A 20,712-nucleotide genomic window follows, 5' to 3' on the forward strand; every position below is an offset into this window, starting at 1 on the left:
AGGTAGGTGCCTCCGATTTTCGGGGTGCGGGCTGGGTACGGGTGGAAGACAGGCGGCGGAGCCCGCGCGACCCCACCTCCGGCCCGCTTCCCGCGCACGTGCAGGCAGACGCGCACGTACCTGTCCCGCAGGTCGCCAGCGGGAGGCGGCGATCGTGCGGGTGCCTTCGCTCTGGACAAGCCTCTAGGGCAGGACGCGTCCGCTAGTGGCCGCGGGCACTTGGACGAAGTGCGGCTCCACCGGGAAGCCGCGCGCAGCAGGCGGGGAGGGGAAGGACCCCCGGGACCTCCGGGGGGAGCGTGCGCCTTCTCCGCGCTGGCTAGGGAAGCGTGGCCCAGCTCCCCCGCACTGGCTGGGCGGCGCGCGGGGTCGGGAAGTCTCGCCGCGCGCCCTCCCCCGGCTCCCCCCTAGCAGCCGCCGGGCGGTGCGAGCGGATCCAGCGACTTGGCTTTTCCCCGGCGCGGGAGTCTGGTGGTGATTTAACTGCCGAGACTCGGCTTTTCCTTTTACTCATTCAGGCCGAAGTTTCGGGCAGCTGCCGCGCTTGCACTCTCCGACGTGTCGGCGGCCCTGCCCGATCTGCGGGTGCCCTTCGCGCCGTGCCAACCGCGAGAGCCGCAGACAGCAGGAGACCAAGGGCCTCCTCCGAGGGCCGGGGCCACTCGGTGGACAGCAGACCCTTCCCGATCCGTGGGGCCGCGCTGTCGTGGCGTGTCGGGCTTGCTGGAGAACATGCCGACCCGCTCTTTTGCTGGGTGGCGGTGCCGTGGTTTGGGGGGACCTGTTACTCCAGGTTGCTGCTGGCATATGGGAAGACCCACCAGCCGCAGGGAGGGGACAGGAGTGCGGGTATGTTTGCTGCCCGCCGTGGTCACGGGTGCGCGCGGGTCTGCACGCCGGTGGCCAGTGGCGGTCGCGCGTCATGGGTGCGTGTCCGCGGCGCGCTGGGAGCGGGAGGAAGTTGCAGGAGAATGGATGCTGCAGCTGGGGAGGGCGCAGCCTTTAAGTCCTCACCCTGCGGGCCGGGACAGGGGTGGGGGGGTTACGGCGACCGGACTCGGGTCTGAGCCCGGCCCTGCAGCTCCAGGGGGCTCGCGGGTCCTCGCTTTGTCTCCGGTGACCGGCCCCTTGGGGTGCCCCGACGGGCACCGGGGGCGGGGCGGGGCGGGCTAGCCCTGCGCCCGCGGGCACCGAGCCTCCGCCGAGCCTCCCGTCGCCCCCGCGGCCGCGGCCACAGCCACGGCCGGGCCGCGCTCCGAGCCGAGTTTGTCAACAATCGCCTCGCCTTTGGCGGCCTGACCCGTAGGCGCCGCCCCCGGCGCGGCCGGCGATTGGCTGCGGCGCGGAGCGACCGCGCGCGGGCCAATTGGGAGCGCGGGCACCCGGCGCCAGCGGCGCGGGGAGGTCGGCGGTGCCGGCGGCGGCGGGCGCAGTGCGCGAGGGGAGGAGCGGGAGGAGGCGGAGGATGTTCCCGGCGGCGGCGGCGGCCGGGGCAGCGCGGGCCAGAGGCGCGGCGCGCGGAGCCCTCGGCTGCCCGGAGCGCGGCGCCTGGCGGGCGGCGAGTGGCGGGCTCTGCGCGGCCCGGGGGGCTCCGGAGGCGAGTCCCAGGCTTTGTCTCCCACGCTGCCTTCGTGGGGACGCTCGGGGGGCTCCAGGGCGGCGAAGGGAGCGGGCCGGACGCCGCGGGGCCCGGGCCCGGACGCGACGCTTGGAAGGACAGGGGCGGATGTGAGTCTCGGCCCGCTGGCTTTCAGGGGGAGGGTCTGTGGGCTCCCCGAGCGCGCGTCCCGCTGCGCCCTCGCGTGCGGAGTTACTTCTGGACTTTGCGAGGAGCGCCAGGGAGCAGCTTCGGGGACCGTCTCCCCCCAGCCCCCTTGGGCGGCGTGCACCTAGTGGTGCGGGTATACCTGGGCGCAGCTCTGTCCGCTTGGGTGCCGCGCGCTGCCCCCCACGGGAGGAGGTGCGGAGAGGACCCGCGGGCGGAGAGCGCCAGAGTCGTGCTGAGCCGCGCTCTGAGTTACAAACTCTATTGTGACGCACTTACTACGACTGACGGCCCTTGCCAAACCTTCCCCAGACTTGCTGCCCTCAGCACTTTCGGCAGAACAATGGGGCTGGAGCAGGGAACGCGGCCAGCCGCCTGCAGTCGCTGCCTGTGCGCCCGCTCCTGTGCTCCAGCGCCGGATCTGATCCCGGGAAATCAGAGCCCGCTGGGAGTTTCTGACTTACTCCAGTCGGCCCCGGGCAGAGAGCACTTGCGAATAGAATTCAGACAAGCTGCTTCTCCAAAAACTCGTGTGTGCGTTAGAGCTCTAGTTCCACAAATGATTGACATTGCTGCTGTGTTTTGTTTGGTGGCAGGAAGTTTAGTTCCCTTTCATCCCCCACCCCCCCAAAGATGCCTTTGTTGTTTTAGGTGTATTTTTATTATTATTTGGAAGTTTTCAGAGGAGTGTAAGAAAAAAGGACTTAACGTGCTGGGGAGTAACGCTAAGAATTTTAAGTGAGTAGGGGAAAGTTACCCAATTTCGTTATGCCTTGAATTGTTTGGCTGTAGGTAATTTTAGTTTTTATTTTATTTGCAGAAAAAAAGACCAAATGGCAAAGCAACCTTCCGATGTAAGTTGTGAGTGTGACAGAGAAGGCGGACAATTGCAGCCTGCCGAGAGGCCTCCTCAGCTCAGGCCTGGGGCCCCTACCTCTCTACAGACAGAGCCCCAAGGTAATCACGAAGTCGAAGGGGACCGCTGCCCCCAAGGCAGCCCTCAGGGCCCGCTGGCCCCACCGGCCAGCCCTGGCCCTTTTGCTACCAGATCCCCGCTTTTCATCTTTGTGAGAAGATCCTCCCTGCTGTCTCGATCCTCCAGTGGGTATTTCTCTTTTGACACAGACAGGAGCCCGGCACCCATGAGTTGTGACAAATCAACACAAACCCCAAGTCCTCCTTGCCAGGCCTTCAACCATTATCTCAGTGCAATGGGTAAGCAAAACCCGGGTAAGAGGCAGTGAACGTGCGGTTGTTTGAATTTCTGTTTAAAGCCTGTGGTAGTATGTAAAGCCTTGAAATTTTAGAGCCCTTTATAACTGATTTCTTCCCTACTTTGATGGGAATGTGGAGGATGTGTCAAATAAAACATCAACATTTTTTTTGGTATTACCGAGTGTCCTAGTGAGGAATTGGGAGCCCCAAGCATTAGCCTATTAGGCAGCCCAGCTCAGATCCCTGCTGCCTTTGTTAACATATATAACTGTGGTGAGTCATTCCAGCCACCAAGATTTACTTACTAATGACATTCCACATGGTCAGTTGTAGCAAGTAGCTTAATAACATAGCCAAAAGTGTGAAGAAAAGATGGAACAAGTTAATGATGTTCAAAAATGGCATTATAAAGTGGAAACTAGTTAATGTCAGCAGTATCAACATAGAACCGTGAAAAATGGTTTGTTTTCTACTCAGATTCTTCTTTGGGCTTGCTTTGTTTGCTTGGAGGGTTTGGACATAGCACTAATGGGATTAGGTTGTGGGTTTTTCTTTCAGGGATTAAAGATAGTTAAAGGTTTGAATCAGGAGTACAAACATAAATGCCCAGAAAAATCTGGCAGTCCCATCAGTGAGGGAATGACCTGATGGGGATTATGACAAATTGGAGAACATTTGCTCCTTCTCCATTAGGGCTGCCCCCAATTGTGGCTGTGAAGGAGTGTGATTTCAGAGTAATAATTTTTCTAATATTGCAAAATAATCCAAAGTACAGATTTTGATGCCAAAACGTTCGCCATTTAAACATTAGCATCTAATTTAGAACTTTGAAAACACTGTACAAACCACATTACTTGATTTCACCCTTAAACCTCCAACATGTGACTTTTGAGTAGATTCAGTTATGACAGCCCTGATACAGGGATTCATCTGTGTTGGTTCAAGTCACCGTTGGTGGCTTAATCAGGACTCAGCAGACTCTGATTTACCATTTGTCCAGACTAATCCTTCTTTCCTATATTAATAAATTATAAATAAATGGCAACATATAATTGATTAAGAAATCTAGAATAGAGTATTGTAATTTTTATCATACCTTGCCAAAGTCATCAGTGTAGACTCTTAACTGCTGGAATACAGTGACAGATCTTGCCTTTGTAGGTCAGTCCTTCCTAACCTTCAGTGAGTAAACCCTGTAAATGTGTCCGCATGTTACGGAGTTAGAAGAACCTCAGCGGGTCAGGCACAGCTGGGTAATAACAGGCAGAAATGGCAAAAACTCCAGTAGCTATTGTTAACTGCACATCTGCTAAATGCTGAGAGATACTTTACAAGGACCCCTCCAGAGAAGGACCTTTAAGTTTCAGTGTCAGTTGCCTTAGTTATTACTCTTACTACTCCTCCCAAATGCATTTCTACCTTAGAAGTGCTTCATGCTTGCATATGTTTTTATGCCCTTGAAAATGCTCCTGAGTGAATGAGCCTGCGGCGTTACTGAGTGAGATACGGGACTTTATGGTGTGTATATTTTAAAACCTGTGGGCCTGAAGGATCCTCTGGAAGCTGTTGCAGTTTTTTACTGCAGATCTGTGCATGAATCTCTCCAGGTGGTATCTTAATGCACAAAAATAGTTCTTCCTTCCCATTAACCATCAATAGTAGGTGAATTAGTGTATTTATTAAATATAAAGGTAGGCACAAATTTTTTATTTTTTTGGTGACATGCTTTTTAGTAAGCTAATTACAAGGTAATCACCATTACTTGAGATGACAGATGTGGAGCTTTAGAGATCAAAATCTAAATTATTAAGCAAAGTTACTGTTGTACCTTTGAAGTAAAATAATGGATCCTGAGGTGTAATTTTTGAATATTAATTACATTCAGTAGATGGTTGTGATAACTTAAATTTTAATGCATAGAATTAAATGAAAGTTATAAGGAATTTATAACTTGTAAGTTATAACTTATAATTTAGTTATAATTCATAAGTTAATGTACCAAGGTAAGTTTTCAGTATTAAGTTCTTGGGAGCTTTGTTTGGGGAGGGAATGAGTTGGGATGGGAAGAAGAGAACTTAGCCAGATATGAGTTTATTAAGTTGAGGAATAAAATTTACAACCTCTCTACTCCATAACATTTTGTCCTGGCCATTCTCGTAATGTTAACTTGGTGCCTGGAGACCACTGAAATATGCTGAGTTGATAAATTTTGGTTCTCTTCTCTTTTTGGCTGTGTTTAGTATTCCTTATCCAACAGTATCCATTAAGATCTTCAATGAAGCTTTTGATAATTTATTGCAAAATACATTTTTCACAAAGAAGTCTTTATGATTGGCTTCAGCCAGTGCAACACAAATGTGAGGTTATGAAGAGGTTCTCCTTAGCCAGAGGCTCCTTCATCCACAAAATAGTTTAGTGCTCAGCAACTTGGAATTGAGAACAGTGTATCTTGCTTTTTTGTTCTTGCGTCTTTGTTCTTAGGAGAAGTCAGTTTTTGCTGGGATGTACAGCACTTAGATGTTTGTAATAGAAACATCGTCAGGTTTTCCTGCATGTCCTTGATTTTTTTGAAAATATGCTCAAAGAATATTGTGTTTATCTGTGAGAGTTTTTTCGCTTCTGCCACATTTTAGTCTTCTACCCTGGGAGGATTAACTTGGCTAATGTCTCTTAGTGAATATTGATGATATTAATAAATATCACTGACAGAGGTGTTGGTTTGTTAAATGTCTTCTCTGGGTGCTTTTAATACATGTCATGTACAGAGTTCTGTACATACTTGTAGTTGAAGTTGTAGTCAGTGCGCTTGGAAATGAGAGTTGGAAAAGGTCAAGGATATGGTTGTGTTTATTTGGATCTAGCTAGAGAGTTTGACATGCAGGGGTGGTGATAGGTCTAGCTCAGCGCTGGTCCAGCAGGGAAGCTGCATGTGAGTACTGAGCACTTAAAATGGGACTAGACCAAATTAAGAGGTACTGTCAGCATCAGCACACACTGGAGTTTGAAGACTTAGTACATAAAAAGTAACGTGAAAATACCTCCATTTGTACTAGTTGTGTTAAAGTATTCTGAATATACTGAGTTGCATAAAAATGTATTTTTGTTACAGTACAAAGCTCATAACTCATAAAATTGACCATCCTAACCATTTCTAAGTGTAGTATTCAGTGGTATTAAGTATATTCGTGTTATTGTGCAACCAATTCCCAGAACTTTTTCATCTTGCAAAACTAAATACTCATTAAACTATCCATCCAATACTCATTAAACACCATCCCTTCACCCCCATCCCCACCTCCTGGCAATCTCCCTTCTAGTAACCGTCTCTGATTTTGACTGTTCTAGGTATGTCATATACAGGGCTTCATTCAGTATTTGTCTTTTTGTGACTGATTTCTTTAACATGATGTCCATGAGGTTCATCTGTGCTGTAACATGTATCAGAACGTCCTTTGTAAGGCTAAATAATATTCCACTGCATGTATATACCACATTTTCTTTATTCATTTGTTAATGAATGCTTGGTTTTTTCCTATCCCTTGGCCGTTATAAATAATGTTGCTATGAATATGGGTGTACAAATGTCCCTTCAAGATTCTGCTTTGGATTCATTGGGATATATCCTCAGAAGTGAGACTGCCCGATCAATGGGAGTTCTAGTATTAATTTTTTTGAGGAGCCCCCAAACTTTTCCACAGGAACGAATGCCATTATACCTTCTTACCAACAGTGCACAAGGGTCCCAATATCTCCATTTCCTCTCCAACACTTTGCTTTCTTTTTTTGACAGTAGCCATTGTGATGAGTGTGAGGTGATAACTGTAGTTTTGAGTTGTATTTCCTTGACCATGACTGATTCGTGATGCTGAGCATATTTTCATATGCTTATTGGCCATTAAATCATTATTTTTGATATCACTTTTACCTGTTTTTTTACTTTGCAAAGTGTAGCTAATAAAAGTGTCAAGTGAGTTCTGTTTCTGGCATTCTATTTTAATTGGACAGGCTGGCCTTGCAAATGGAGGGCCTTGGAACTTGCAGTGGTGTTTTGGCAAGCCAGGCCTTATCTTCCATCCAGGGCTTGTCATTGCCATAGAGCTTACTCCTTTGCTTGCTCTTGTTGACTTAAGAGAAGGAAGGTAATTAAACTAATCTTGTAAGCATCTTAAACACTAAGTGACCTAGGAGATAGCTATATTCTCCAGGCAAATATGAGTATCAGCTTTGTTTTACCAGTTTAGACTCCCTGGTGCATTTAGGCTTTGAAAAAGTGGCAGGTGGAATGGTTTGGTTCCTCAGGCTCCTCAAAGCTGCCCTGGAGCTGAGGGCAAGCGGAGTCTTCTTTGCTCAACACCCAGTTCTCATCTTTTAAACTGCAAGGTCACTTGTTCGGACACCATGAGAAAACAAGTACATGTTGTAGGTGTTGAGTGAGGGTAGAAGGTGACAAAAGAGAAAAAAAATTCTTTACTGGTTCTAAACAAAACTTAGTAATTAAGAGCCGTCTAGACAAATTTAAATTTTTTTTGAAAACTTCGATTTTGAGATAATTATGGCTTCAGAGAATCTAATGCAGAGAAATCCTCTAGGCCCTTTCTCCAGTTTCTCACATTGGCAGCACCTGACAAAATAGCATAGTATCGGCGCAGCAGACCTCTCCTGTCTCGCCCGCTACTCCCCTCAGCAGTGTATTTCAGTCAGTCCTCCTTCTCTGCTCCCCACTCTGTCTCTGGTGAATCCTCTCACCCCTGGCACCTCTGGCCTTTACCCCAGTTCTTGTATGCATAAATAAATAAATCTTTAAAAAATAAAGCTTAGTTTCACAACCAGCAAATAATGTTATAGTTGCCTTGTGCAGATTTCACCAGTACCACATTGCACTCTGTTTTGTGTGTGCATGTGAGAGTGTATTTACTCATGTATGACCACCAGGGAAAATACAGAACAGCTCCTTCCCAGGAATTCTCTCGCTACCTTTTTATAGCCACAGCCTCCTTCCTCTTGCTCACTAATCCCTGACAACCACTAATCTCTTCTGCATCTCTGTGATTCTGACCTTTTACGTACAATTATACACATGGATCTCGCTATGTGGAACCTTGTGAGATTGGCTTTTTCACTAAACACGATTCCCTTGAGAGCCACCCAAGATAACTGTATCCTTGCTTGGTTTATATTACTGAGCAGTACTCCATGGTATGGCTGTGTTTAACTTTAACTTACCTGTTGAAGGACATGGACTGTTTGCAGGTTCTGGTGGGGACCTGGCACAGCTGGCACTCAGGGAGAGTTTGCCAGCCCACACATTGTCTCCTGGTCCATTTTCCAATAGCTGCCAGTGGAAGGTCGTGGGCAAATGCTCCCTGGTGGAGTCTCCCATCAGGCTATTGGCCACTGTGGCTTCAGCAGGGCAACGAATTGCTGCTTTGAACAGTTATGTATAGGTTTCTGTGTGACCATGGGTTTTCATTTCTCTGCGATAGATGCCCAGACGTGCAATTGTTGGGTTATATGATAGTTTGTTTTTTAAGAAACTGCCAGTTTGTCATATCGGCTGGACCATTTTATATTCCCCATCAGCAGTGTAGGAAAGATCCACTTTCTCCAAGTCTTAGCCAATGTTTGGTGGCTATTATCATTATTTTTTGTTCTAGCCTTTCTGCTACTTGTGCAGTAATACCTCATTTTAATTTGTATTGCCCCATGACTAATGAGGTTGAAAATATATGTGTTTTTCTGTAGTTCTGGTGTACTCTTGTCAATTCAGTGTATTTTTTGTTCATTGTTTAATTGGATTATTGATTTTACTCTCTTGAGTTTTAAGAACTTTTCTTATACTCAAGATTCAAGGCCCTTGTTAGAGAGGTGATTTGCAAATATTGTCTCCCAATCTTTAGCTTCTCTTTACATGTTCTTCATAGAATAAAGGTTTTTTATCTTGATAAAGTGCAGTATATGTATTAGATTTTCCTTCTGTTGGTTCCTGCTGTTGGTATTAAGTCTAAGGATTCTTCACTTGCTCTAGGTCCCAAAAATTTTCTCCCGAAAGTTTTATGATTTTCCTAAAAGTGTTATAATTTTACATTTAGATCTAGATTCATGTTAATTTGTGCTTAAGATGTGAGTTTTGGATCTGTGTTTATCCTTTTGCCTATGGGTGGCTAATTGCTCAAACACTATTTATTGAAAAGGGTACCTTTACAAAAACTCAGTTGGCATGTGTGTGTGTTTCTATTTCTGCGTTTTTTGTTGTGCTCCATGGAACTGTGTGCTTGTCCCTCTGCCAGTGCCACACAGCTTCTATGATTGTGATTGTAGAAGCGGTAATAATGGGTAGAGCGATTCTTCAGGCTTTATTCTTTTTTTCAAATTGTTTTAGTCTAGGTAGATTCTATACCTTTTCATATAAATTTTATAATAAGGTTGGACAATTAGGTAGCATGGAAATGGGGGCAGTTTTATTTCTTCCTTTCTGATCTGTATGTATTTCCTTTCTTTTTCTTGCTCTGTTGTACTGGCTAGAATGTCAATGGTATGTTGAATAGGAATGGTAAGAGTGGCCATCCTTGTCTTTTCCCTAATCTTAAGGGAAAGTTTTCAGTCTTGAACCATTGCATATATAACTAGATATTTTGTACTTGCTCCTTAAAAAGATGAGGAAGTTTCTTTTTAATATTAGATTGCTGAAAAAAAAAAAGATCATGGTTTTATTGATGTGAAATACTTGAATTTTGTGACCTAGTTCCAACTTTACTGAACTTACCACTTTGAAATGTGCTTTAAACATCTGAGAGTCTCATCTGCAAAATGAAAATAATAACATCTTATTCATAGGATTAATGTGAGGAATAAAAGAAGTAAACTAAACATTAACATGGGAGCCAAATAAAGCAATTATCGTTATTAAAATATAAAATAAAATTAGATTGCTGAGAGGTGTTTTTTTCAGTCACAAATGGAAAGGGCATGGGATTTTATAAAATTTATCTACATTGAACTGATATATATGGTTTTACTTATGTTAGCTTATTGATGCATGGCAGTTTACATTGATTGGATTTTTTTAAAGCTTTATTTATTTTTATACAAGAACCTGCGTATAGGCTTGATGTGCGGGAGGGTGAGAGGATTCACCAGAGACAGAGCAGGGAACAGAACAGGCAGACTGACTGAAATACACTGCTGAGGGGAGCAGCGGGCAAGACAGGAGAGGTCTGCCGTGCCATGTGGGTTATCTCCATGGCCAGCGGGGCTCGAACCAGCACTGCCGAGGCTACGGACAGCTTCACAGCACTGCATTCAACTGCCTGTGCCACCAGGGAGGCCCCTACGTTGATTGGCTTTCATTGCTAATCTACTTTGCATGCCTGGGATAAATTCTACTCCTTCAGGGTGATATTCTTTCCATACAGTGCTGACTAAATTTGCTGATATGTTATTGAGGATATTTATGCCTAATACTATGAGACATATTCATGGGTTGTTTTCTTTTAAGGCTGTTTGGTTTTGAAATGAGGGCCTGTAGTGAGTTGGAAAGTACTCTTCCTCCATTTTCTGGAAGAGTTTGTGTAAAATTGGTATTCTTTTTCAGTATTTCATAGAATTGTGTAACAAAACTACCTGGGCTGGGAGATACCTTTTTTGGTTACTTTTAAATTACAAAGTGGAAAAAAAATTCAGTGTTTGTGGGACTATTCAGTTTTTCTGTTTAATCGTCTTGGAGTTATGAGTGTATAAAGTGTTTGTATTACTTCCTTACTATCCTGTTAAATGGATGCAGGATCTGTTGTGATAGCATGTTTCATTCTCAATATTGGTGATTTTGTGTTTACTTATTTTTTTTAATTTTTACCAGTCTTTCTCGGGGTTTACCAATTTTATTTCTTTAACCAACTTTTTCATATTTTTCTCTATTGTTTACTTGTTTTCAATTTTATTATTTATCATTTCCTTCCTCTGTTTGCTTGTATTTTTTTTTTTTGCAAGTTTTGAGGTAAGAACATAGAATAGTGTTTTGAGCCCTATCCCCTTTTCTGCTGTAAGCATTTCCCATTTACCACTGCTTTAGCTCTATCCCACATGGTATATTGTGTTTTCATTTTCATTGCATTCTATGTGTTTTTATTTCCTTTGAGACTTACTCTTTGACCCTAGATTATTTAGAAGTATGTTTTTTCATTTCCCAGTGTGTGGAGATTGTCATATTGTTTTTCTGTTACTGTTTTCTTGTTTGATTCCATTGTAGTCAGAGAACATACCATTTCGGTTCGTTTCAATTTGTCGAGACCTATATTATTGCTCAGAATATAGTCTATTTTTGATGAATGGTCCATGAGTACTTGAAAAAAACCCTGTGTAGTGTTGGTTTTTTATATATGTGTGTGTTGTTTTATATATGTGTGTGATCTTACTGGTAGCTTATGTTGCTCAGATCTTCTGTAACCTTGCCAATTTTCTATCTTGTAGTTCTGTCGGTTGCTGATAGTGTGGTGTTGACGTTCCCAACTCTAATGGTGGATTTGTCTGTTTTTCCTTTCAAATTTGTCAGAATTTGCTTCTTATGTTTTGAGACCATTGTTGTTTGGTATTCACACATTGGTAGAATTGTTAAGTTTTCCTGTTGGACAGATCCTTTCATTGTTGCCAGATAATAGCTACTCCTGTTTCTTCGGTGTATCTTTTTCCATCCTTTAACTTTCAGCCTATCTAGATTGTATTGGAGGTTTCTTTTTGTATAAAATATATCTTTAGTATTTTTATCTATTCCACCAAATTTTTCTTTTAAATATATTGTGTATTTAGACTATTTTCATCTAAGGTAATTATTTATATACTAGTGCTTATATACTAGTGTGTGCCATTTGATTTGTTTTCATTGTTTAAAACAAAACTAACTGGGTTATATGAACACTCTTTAGGGTTCCCTCATGATTTATTATAGTGTTTTTAAAGTATTGTTCTATACAGTATCATTAGTGGTTGTTTTAAGTATTGTAATATACAGATGTGACGTACTTTGCTGCAACTAATCTTAATCATCTTGTAACCACAACTGTGGTGTCGACACCTTCCTTTTTGGTCCCTTTACCTGCTGCACTTTTCAAATTTCATTGTATCAGATATTTCCTTTATATGTATTGAGTACCGTATCAGATAATGTTATGCTTTTTGCTTCTATTGTCAAAAATAATTTTCAAAACTCACAAGAAGTAGACTAGTAGACTAGAAGTAGACTAGATTTCCTTTTTTCTCATTCCATTGTTTCCAAGTTCTAGGCATTCTGTTATCATTTCCTTTCTGTTTAGAGGACTTTTAGTCATTCTTTAATGACAGACCTGGCAACAATGTTCTTAGTTCTCTTTTGTCTGAGAATGTCTTTATTCACTAGATATAGATTTCACAGTAGACGGGTTCTCTTTGTCCCATCCCGTAGGCCCCCCCATCCCCATCCCCAGGCGCTCAAAAGATATGCCACTTCCCTCTTGCTTTCATGGTTTCAGATGAAAAGTCAGCTGTCGTCTGAGCTGGTGTTTGCCTATGAGTAATGTGTCATTTCTGTCTTGATTGCTTTCAAGATTTATTTCCTTGTCTTTTAGTTTCTGGAATTTCATCTGAAAGGGGAGAAATGGTAGAGAGGTAACTCACATGGCCTTGTTTTCCACAGGGTAGGGGCTAAAGCTCAGTTCCTGTCTGTTCTCTGTTTACATTCCCGCTGTCCCTGCCTCTCAACTCTCCTCTCCCTTACAGACAATGGGTGGGTCTCATTCCCCTTAATATGCTGTGGGGAGAGGGAGTATATGAATCTGGCGCTGGATCCTGCTAATGCCACTCTGGAAGGGAAATTGAAACAGCATCTGGTTGCACTTGGCAGGGCAATAGAAAATCAGGTGCCCATGCCATCCCTTCAACACTACTCTGGCTGCACAGGGTGTTAGGATTAACTCTTGTCTGTTTCTGCTGGGCGGGGGCTGAGAAATCAGATCCTGATTTAGCCTGCCCATACCACTTCCACACCGAAACTGCAGGGTATAGTGTTTGACTGGAGTAGGGAAGATGTCAGAAAGGTTTTCTGTTGTGAAGTCACCCTTCCCTAGTCATTTGATTAGTGTCGGTAGCCTTTCTTTGGAGCCATTTCTCTTTGTGTCCCTACCAGAGGCCTCTGCAGTGCCCTGTCTGGGATATGTGGAAGATAGTGGGGAAACCAGGAGACTTACCAACGTATAACCCTCAAAACCTGGGGTTCCCATGATTGTAGCCCCTTTGCTTGCTTCTGTGTTATGTCCACTGTTTTTGTTATAAAAAGGAGGACCTGGGGGGTGGGGCTAGACACCTGTGTCTTTTCTTAACTAATTACTTATGATTTGTAGTGATTGATTCTGGCTATAAAGTACTAGGAATTTTAGAGAACACTACTTTTACCCTCTATTATTACTCTGTTTAAGGAATAGTAGACTTCTAACACTGGGGGAGATTTAGTAATAATCCTAGCTACTTTTTTTAAGATATCCGCAGTATCTGTTATACCTCCCTCGTGTGGAGCTCTGAGTGTGTCCATAGGTGTACACTGTGTTGTTCTCAGACACAGTTCCTGAAAATATGTGGGTAGCTTAAGACTGATTGTATATGCTGCGAGGCAACATCTTATTAAAGCAAATGAGTCCTGTAGCTCCATATAACTATAAGGCAGGAAAAGAGAGACTCAACAGTCGCTGATTTATCTTACTTTACAGTTTAGGGTGTTTTTGGTGTTAGAGTTGAAGATACGACTTAAAATTGCCAGTTGAATGCTAGATAGTCAGATGCTGCCTTGTTCCTGACCTACTTTAAAACCACTGAATTGGAGCACTAGTCTAGTACCTGAGGCTCCTTGCACTTGGTGTGTGGTCGCGCTGCCCATGCTGGAACAGGACTCCCAAGGGGACACCACCTCCCATACTAGATTCAGTTGTCTTCATTCCTTCTCTGTCAGCCTCAGTCTCCGGAAAAATCTCCAGCCTCTTCCACCTTCTGGTCACAGTCCTCCAGTTATTTGTTTCATCAGTGGACAGAACTAGGCTGTGGAATGTGACCTCAGATGACGTTCCTTCTCTCCAGAGGGCCTATTAACACAAGCCAGAGGCCTGTCCTTTAAGACCTTGAGGACTCAGCCTGCACTGTTTGCTGTGGTTGTCAGCACAGTGTCACTGCCCACCCTCTGCAGGCTCAGAACTGAGACCCTAATGGTCCCTTCTTTTTCAGGAAATGACAGCAGAATTGTATGCACATGAAGTGTCATCACAGTATTATTTATCCCAGCCTTAAAATTATCAATAGTCCTATGAATACTGGAAAACCCCTAAGTTCTTACTTCTCTGTTTGACAGACCAGTGCTATCTTAATTATGTTAAAAAGAATAATTATGTGGGGAAATGCATGTTAAGTTTACAAAGGCTTCAAAATTGTTGGTGATATCCTTGTGTCTTAGTCTGTTTGTGCTGCTGTGACAAAAATTACATAGACTGGGTGGCTTAAAACAGCAAACATTTGGGCCTCCCGGGTGGCGCAGCGGTTGAGCGCTGGGTTGCGAAGCTGCCCGCGGCCTCTGTGGCGCTGGTTCGATCCCCGGCTGCTCCCCGGCCACCGGCGGCGGATCCCACATGGTGCGCAGACCTCTCCTGCCGCCCGCTGCTCCCCTCAGCAGTGTACTTCAGTCCCTCTGCCTGCTCTGCTCCCCACTCTGGCTCTGGTGAATTCTCTCACCCTCCCGCGCTTCTGACTGTACCCAGTGCATGTATAAACAAAACAAACAAACAAATAAAATAAATAAATAAAACATGCCTCTAAAAAAAAAAAAAAAAACAGCAAACATTTGTCTGCTGACTTAGGAAATAGATAGAAATCTGACTCAGGTGCCAGCATGGTTAGTTCTGGTGAGTGTTCTTTATCCAGCTTGCAGACAAGAGAGAGCAAGCTGGCTCTAACCTCCTCTTACTAGGGCACTAATCCCACCACTGGGGCCTCTATCCTCATGAACTAATCAACTCCCAGGACCCCACCTCCAAACATGAGGGATTATGGTTTAACATTTTGTTTCTTGCAGGGGTGGGATTTAGTCCATAACACAATTTTTGGTGTCCAGGAAGTTTTATAATGGCAAGAATAGAAGGAAAGTACTAACATTATTTTTTTCCTTAATTTTAATCTTGATTTTATGCATGTCCATCACTGTGCCATGATGTCTATTAGTATGATTCAGGATTAGCTGTCACAGCCTTTTGTTGGTAAAGATTTCATCCAGGGGTATCAAGCTTTTGGCCCATCACCAGAAGTACTCCAGATGGAAATCAACTCCCTAAATTATACTTTTGGGGTCTGCTTTTAATTTTAACAAAGTATTTTATTGTGAGACACCTCCATCTGGTTGGGGCCACAGATGTTTCCTGCACTTGCACACAGTTTCCACCTTCCCTACAGGCTGGTGCCTGTGCCTTGAGCAGAATCTGGAAGGGACCTATATTCCTCAGATTGGTGGAATGACCTGGAATATCTTCCTCATTCGTCAAGTAAAGCCATGCGCTCTCCTCTGAGGGTTGTGGGAACATTTACATAAGCTAATAGACTGAATGTGTTTGGTAGGTACTCAGTCACTAGTTCTTCCTTGTTCCTCAATGACCTGTTACAACCACAGCAGGTCAGTATACGTGATGGCAGTGAATTATTCTCTACTGCTTTCCACGAGAAGGAAATCTCACTCCTTTGGCCATCAGTAATTTAAATTTTGGTTTTTATTTCTGAGTGAGTCATGGATCCTTCTTAGAAACTCTTGACATGCTTTAAGGTGACCATTATTAATGGTACAAACAGCATTTACCTGGTAGTCAAGTGTAAACTTAGTTTGTAAGAGACTGGGCATTCATGGTTTTAAGTATTTGCTTAGAATGAGTTGGTCATCCCAGTGCCCTATGGGAAACCCAAATTCAGTTTGTATTTCCTCTGTTCTCTGCCCTGGACCAGGTCCCCATATCCCATGAGTAAAGTTGTGGTTCCCCGAGACAGTGATGGAGAGACCAGCGCCTGGGAGGGGCTGCTGGTGGGCATTTCTGCTCCCTGCCATCCCTGCCCTGCCACTTGTGCCACGGGTCAGGCGGAGGGCCAAGGTCTGTGCCCAGGCCATCTTTCCCCCTCTCCCATCTTCAGGTGTTGCAGGCCAGGTGTTGAATGGGTTATGTCTGCATACCTGAGAGGGGACTTGCTTCCTTTCTAAGATAAGGAAACAGAAGTCGGGATTTAGAAACAGGTCAAGGCCATGGGCTGGAAGTTGGGCCTTTGACACTCTTCATTGTGCATGATGCTTTGGTTTGGGCTTTGCTGCCCTTCCTTACGAGTGGAAATGGTTTGAAATTAAAATTAAAAGAAAAAAAAATCAATCAACTATTACATTCCCAGGGGTTGTATGTCTTAAAATTGAAACAACGTGGTTCTCAACTATCTGAGTTGTTCTGGTCACTTTTTCCCCCCACATGTTACATGCCTAGATCCAAGCATGCCTTCCATTCCAATTCCTAAGACATTTTAATGTAAGCAATTTATAGATTTAATGAGTGACTTGAATCTTTTTCAGAGGGAGCTGGTTTACATGGAGGGACCTATTTTTCTCTTACGAACGTGTGTTTGTGATGTCCTTTGAGAAGAGCCGAGTGTGACAACCTTAGTTTGTTGAATGAATTACTTTTCTGTGGAATAAGTGTGCTGGAAGGAAAAGCTAAAAGGTTTCTTTTCTTCTTTGTCTGTTTTTCAGTACCACGAGAAATTTCTTAACATACAGAGGTCCAGAAATTAATTTTGGATATATACTATGTTAGTAAATATATGAGTCTAGGCCTGTTTTCCTTGTACCCAAGCAGAAATTGACCCAAACTAGTCAAAACAACCCAACACCTTAAGAGAACAGTTTGGTACCATGCAAATATTAGTGGGGTTAAAGAGAATTCAATGCAGCATGCGAGTGTGTGTGTTTCACTCCTTTTCCACTTGGATCTTGCCATTTGAAGCCTCAAACTGTGTTCTGTCTACATAGAAAGCATGGCATATATAGTACGCCAGCTTTGTTTTCTCCCCAGTCCTTTTTTCTGAGAGTCTAGTTTGAAGTGTTGGAGTGGAAATTTCCAGCAGGTGACCCAGTCCAGCTCGGCCCTTCCACTGACTGGTTGCAGCCCCTGGGGCAAGTGCCTCCGCCTGGCTAGGGACCAGTGTCCTCTTCTGAAGTAGGAGGGTGTTGCAGCCATTCAGTAATGGTCAGAGCTCTGTTGGGGGGTGGGGGGGTGGGGGGGGGAGCAGGGCAGTCTTGCACTGAATTAGAACAAGCCCAGCTTAACTCATACTGTACAATGGTTTCATCAGTCCAGGAGCCACCAAACCATTCCACCCAGTAGAGCTGGGCCCACAGCTCCATCTGCCCTGGAGCAACAAGGCACAGAGAGGAGAAGGAAGGATGTGTGGACCTGACAGGCAAAAGACCTTTGAAACCAGTTTTAGCACAGAATTTTATGCCCCTGCCTGCCTAATGGTGACTTTCATTCTTTTCCTGTGTGAGGGCCGGAACACAGTCATTTATATGACATTCCTATTTTATGGCTTGCAGACTGTTTAGGTGGTGGTTTGCAAGCTCAGTATAGGCTGGTCAGTGGTTTGATCATTGACTATGCCCCTCAGATGCTCTGCTGGCTGTGGGCTTCCTCTTTTCTTATGTTTATGCAGGATTTAATTCTTAGGACATTTCTTTTTATTACTGTGTTTTCCTACAAAATACTATGGGCTTGTATTCATCTGTGACCCTTAGAGGTAGGATACCTGTTTTGAGTATTAATATACTCTCTGGAGTAAAGCTTCTCTAGGGAAGAATCACACAACCCAATCCTGACAGACATGTTTTGAGGACAAATATTTAAACCATTAAACGTCCCAAACACAATGATTACATCTTTGTAATCATGCAAAATCGAGTCTGGAATTGAGGTGTAACTTTTGTTTCTCTTTTTTATGCAGTGTGGGATAAAAGGAGGCAGCTGCCTTTGTGAATTGTTTTAAGTGGGAAGCTTTCATTATGTCTCATCCTCCTGGTGTGTGGCAGATAACCATCTATCTGTGTTAACAGATTAGTGTTTCGCTTTATATGCAGCCAGTTTTAACTGCACGAATAAAGTTGATAGACTTTTATGTGCTTTAATTTAAAAGCTGTTTAAGATGCAGTTTTTAGACTTCTGTTTTTGCTCCATGCCTTCATCTTCACAATCGTTCTGTGAAATACAGTAATGTTTAAGATCTTAATGTGGATTTAGGAGAAGAGATTTTTGTCAGCTGTTTCCTGCTGCCCGTGTTAAATTTCATAGAGGAAGCCACACTTACTCTGTAGTCAGAAATTTTTATATTTGTTGCTTAAATTCTCATTTCCTCCCCAAGATCTGATATTTGGCTAAGTACACCAAAGTTACTGAAAGCTAATAACTTCAAAATTTTTAACACTTTTTAGCTAAGGAATAGTCTTTTTTTTAAATAAAATAGTCTTTTTTTTCCCATTTTTTTTATTCATACAATAGCTGGGGTACAGGCCAGATGTGCGGGAGGGTGAGAGGATTCACCAGAGACAGAGTGGGAACAGAACAGGCAGACAGGTAGAAAACACTACTGAGGGGAGCAGCAGGTGAAGCAGGAGAGGCCCGCCGCGCCATGTGGGTATCTCCCTGGCCAGCTGGGAATCAAACCTGCGCTGCAGAGGCTGCGGACAGCTTCACAGCGCTGTGCTCAATCCACTGTGCCACTGGGGAGGCCCTCTAAGGAATAGTCTTAAGTGAATAATGTGTAGAGTTGTGTATTTACTTTTAAAGTCTAGCATTTCTGTTTTATGGTTTTGATGAGGTGAATGGTGAAATAAACTGCTTGGAAATTGCAAGAAATTGCACACTCAGAATGGGGTTAGGGATGTGTGTGTCTCTAAAAGCAAGCTCAGAGTTGGTCTTCATTTGACTGTACTGAGTTTTGGGGTTATTTTTAATTTGTTTTACAAAATAAGGTGGCTCAGTCAAATCCTTTGGAAGAAATGTAAGGTCACAGAAATATATTGATAGAGCTGTCCTAGAGAACTTAGTGTTACAAGGGCCATCGAGGGGCAGTACTATCTTTTCCCACCAATGCAGCGCAGACCACCACCACGCTATTCAGAGCAGCGTCTTTTGGAGCACAGGGGATTGGGGGGGGGGGCAGGACGAGGAGGGAAGGTCTTCCCAGGGCTCGTCATAAAAGGCACATGGAGGTAATTGGTTCAGGACCAGGTTGCGGGTGTGTGGGGCAGCGTCACTGATTAAAAAGTCCAGGAGTGGTGATTGGGAGGGATTGTAGCTTGTCTTTAGATGCTCACAGGGCAGAACCAGGATTAGGGTCGGGGTTTGAAGGGAACATTTCAGTTCCTGCAGAGGAAAACCTTTGTGGCACTTAATGCCCTTCAGCAAGCACTGCAGTGCCTTTGGAAAAAAGTGTGTCTCTGTCTTGTGATGTGGGCACCGTGCTGGGAGCAGTGATCAAATTCTGGAAGATTCCTTTGTGTACAGGTCTCCACCTGGTGTGAGATGCTGAGCTCCTACCGTGACCAAGAGTTAGCTTTGGGGACAGGTCTAAAAAATCAGATCTGGGGGTTTTCCTGCCATGTGGTATCACTGGCTTCTAGTAAACACGTAAATATGTGTGGAACAGAAGTGAAATGGCTAGGTCTGATAGTAAATGAGTAAAAAAAGATACAGCACAGTAATCATAATGCCTTTAGATTTGAATTTTGTTGTAAGAAACAGACAAGTGAAAGGGTAAAGATACGAATTTTAGTTTCCAGACTTCTGTCCAACCTCACAGCCTTGGTTTACTGGCAGTTTCCAAATGGTCAGGCTGGAAATTGATCAGAGCTGCTTGTTTGGACTTTGTTGCTCATGACCACATGAAAGCACATGCTAGTATGTGTCGAAAAAATAGGTATTAAAATGCTGGCTTCCTCTCAGGCTTTATTATTTGTGGTACTTTGTCCTAGCAGCTGTTTATGGGGCCACTGTCTTGAATTCATGTGACTGCCCTGACCCGACGTCCTGACCTGACACAAGTGTGTACCAGGGAAAAGAGATCTGGAAATTTCATGAGTGGCGATGTATTGTCACTTTCTTCCTTAATACCTGTAATTTTCATCCCATGACTCAATGGAATTGATGGAGGATTTGTCAAGAAATAAAATCATGCAAGTGAGAAATAGTTCCAGAGGGAGGGGTGCACGTGTGTGTGTGCGCGCAGTTAGGTTCCGGCTCATTTGACTTTGGGGAATCAGCAGAGTTAAAGGTGATTCTGAGTGAATTGATGGCAGTAAAACATATTGGAATGGTAGTTACCCACCCTCCCCCCACCCCCAGCTGACTGGGAGTTCCCCTGCAGGTGAGCAGCCTGATTCACCCAGGTGGGTTCTGTAAGGAAACCTTAGGTGCCGACTGGTTGCTTCATTCCTGTTGTAAGCTGTGGATAACTCTGAATTGATAAAGATGTTTCTGAAGATATTTACTTAAAGAAGTAGATCATTGAATAAATACCTCAGATTTTTTATTTTTCCAAATGAATGTTGAGTTTCAAAGTGGCCACCTACAAAAGCAGTGCTACTTCTAAATATGTGGGAGTATTTCTTTGGGAATTGGTTTAGGCTGGTGTCAGAGCCTACAAAGAAATCGTCC

General features: G+C 44.2%; 1 protein-coding gene across 2 annotated transcripts in view; it reads left to right on the forward strand.

Moving 5' to 3' along the window:
* Nucleotides 1-2,598: 2,598 nt before the first annotated feature.
* Nucleotides 2,599-20,712, forward strand: part of BCL2L11 (BCL2 like 11) — a gene marked incomplete at both ends in the record, with an annotated part of 36,779 nt that continues 18,665 nt past the window's right edge. Inside the window, one exon of one of the 2 annotated variants that reach the window (XM_084235883.1) lies at nt 2,599-2,995. In XM_084235883.1, coding sequence (XP_084092009.1) covers nt 2,599-2,995 — 397 coding nt within the window. The remainder of the gene's footprint in view (nt 2,996-20,712) is intronic. The other variant, XM_084235884.1, reaches the window with a different exon arrangement.

The sequence above is a fragment of the Talpa europaea genome (assembly GCF_964194135.1).
Source record: "Talpa europaea genome assembly, chromosome: 6".
NCBI lineage: Eukaryota > Metazoa > Chordata > Mammalia > Eulipotyphla > Talpidae > Talpa > Talpa europaea.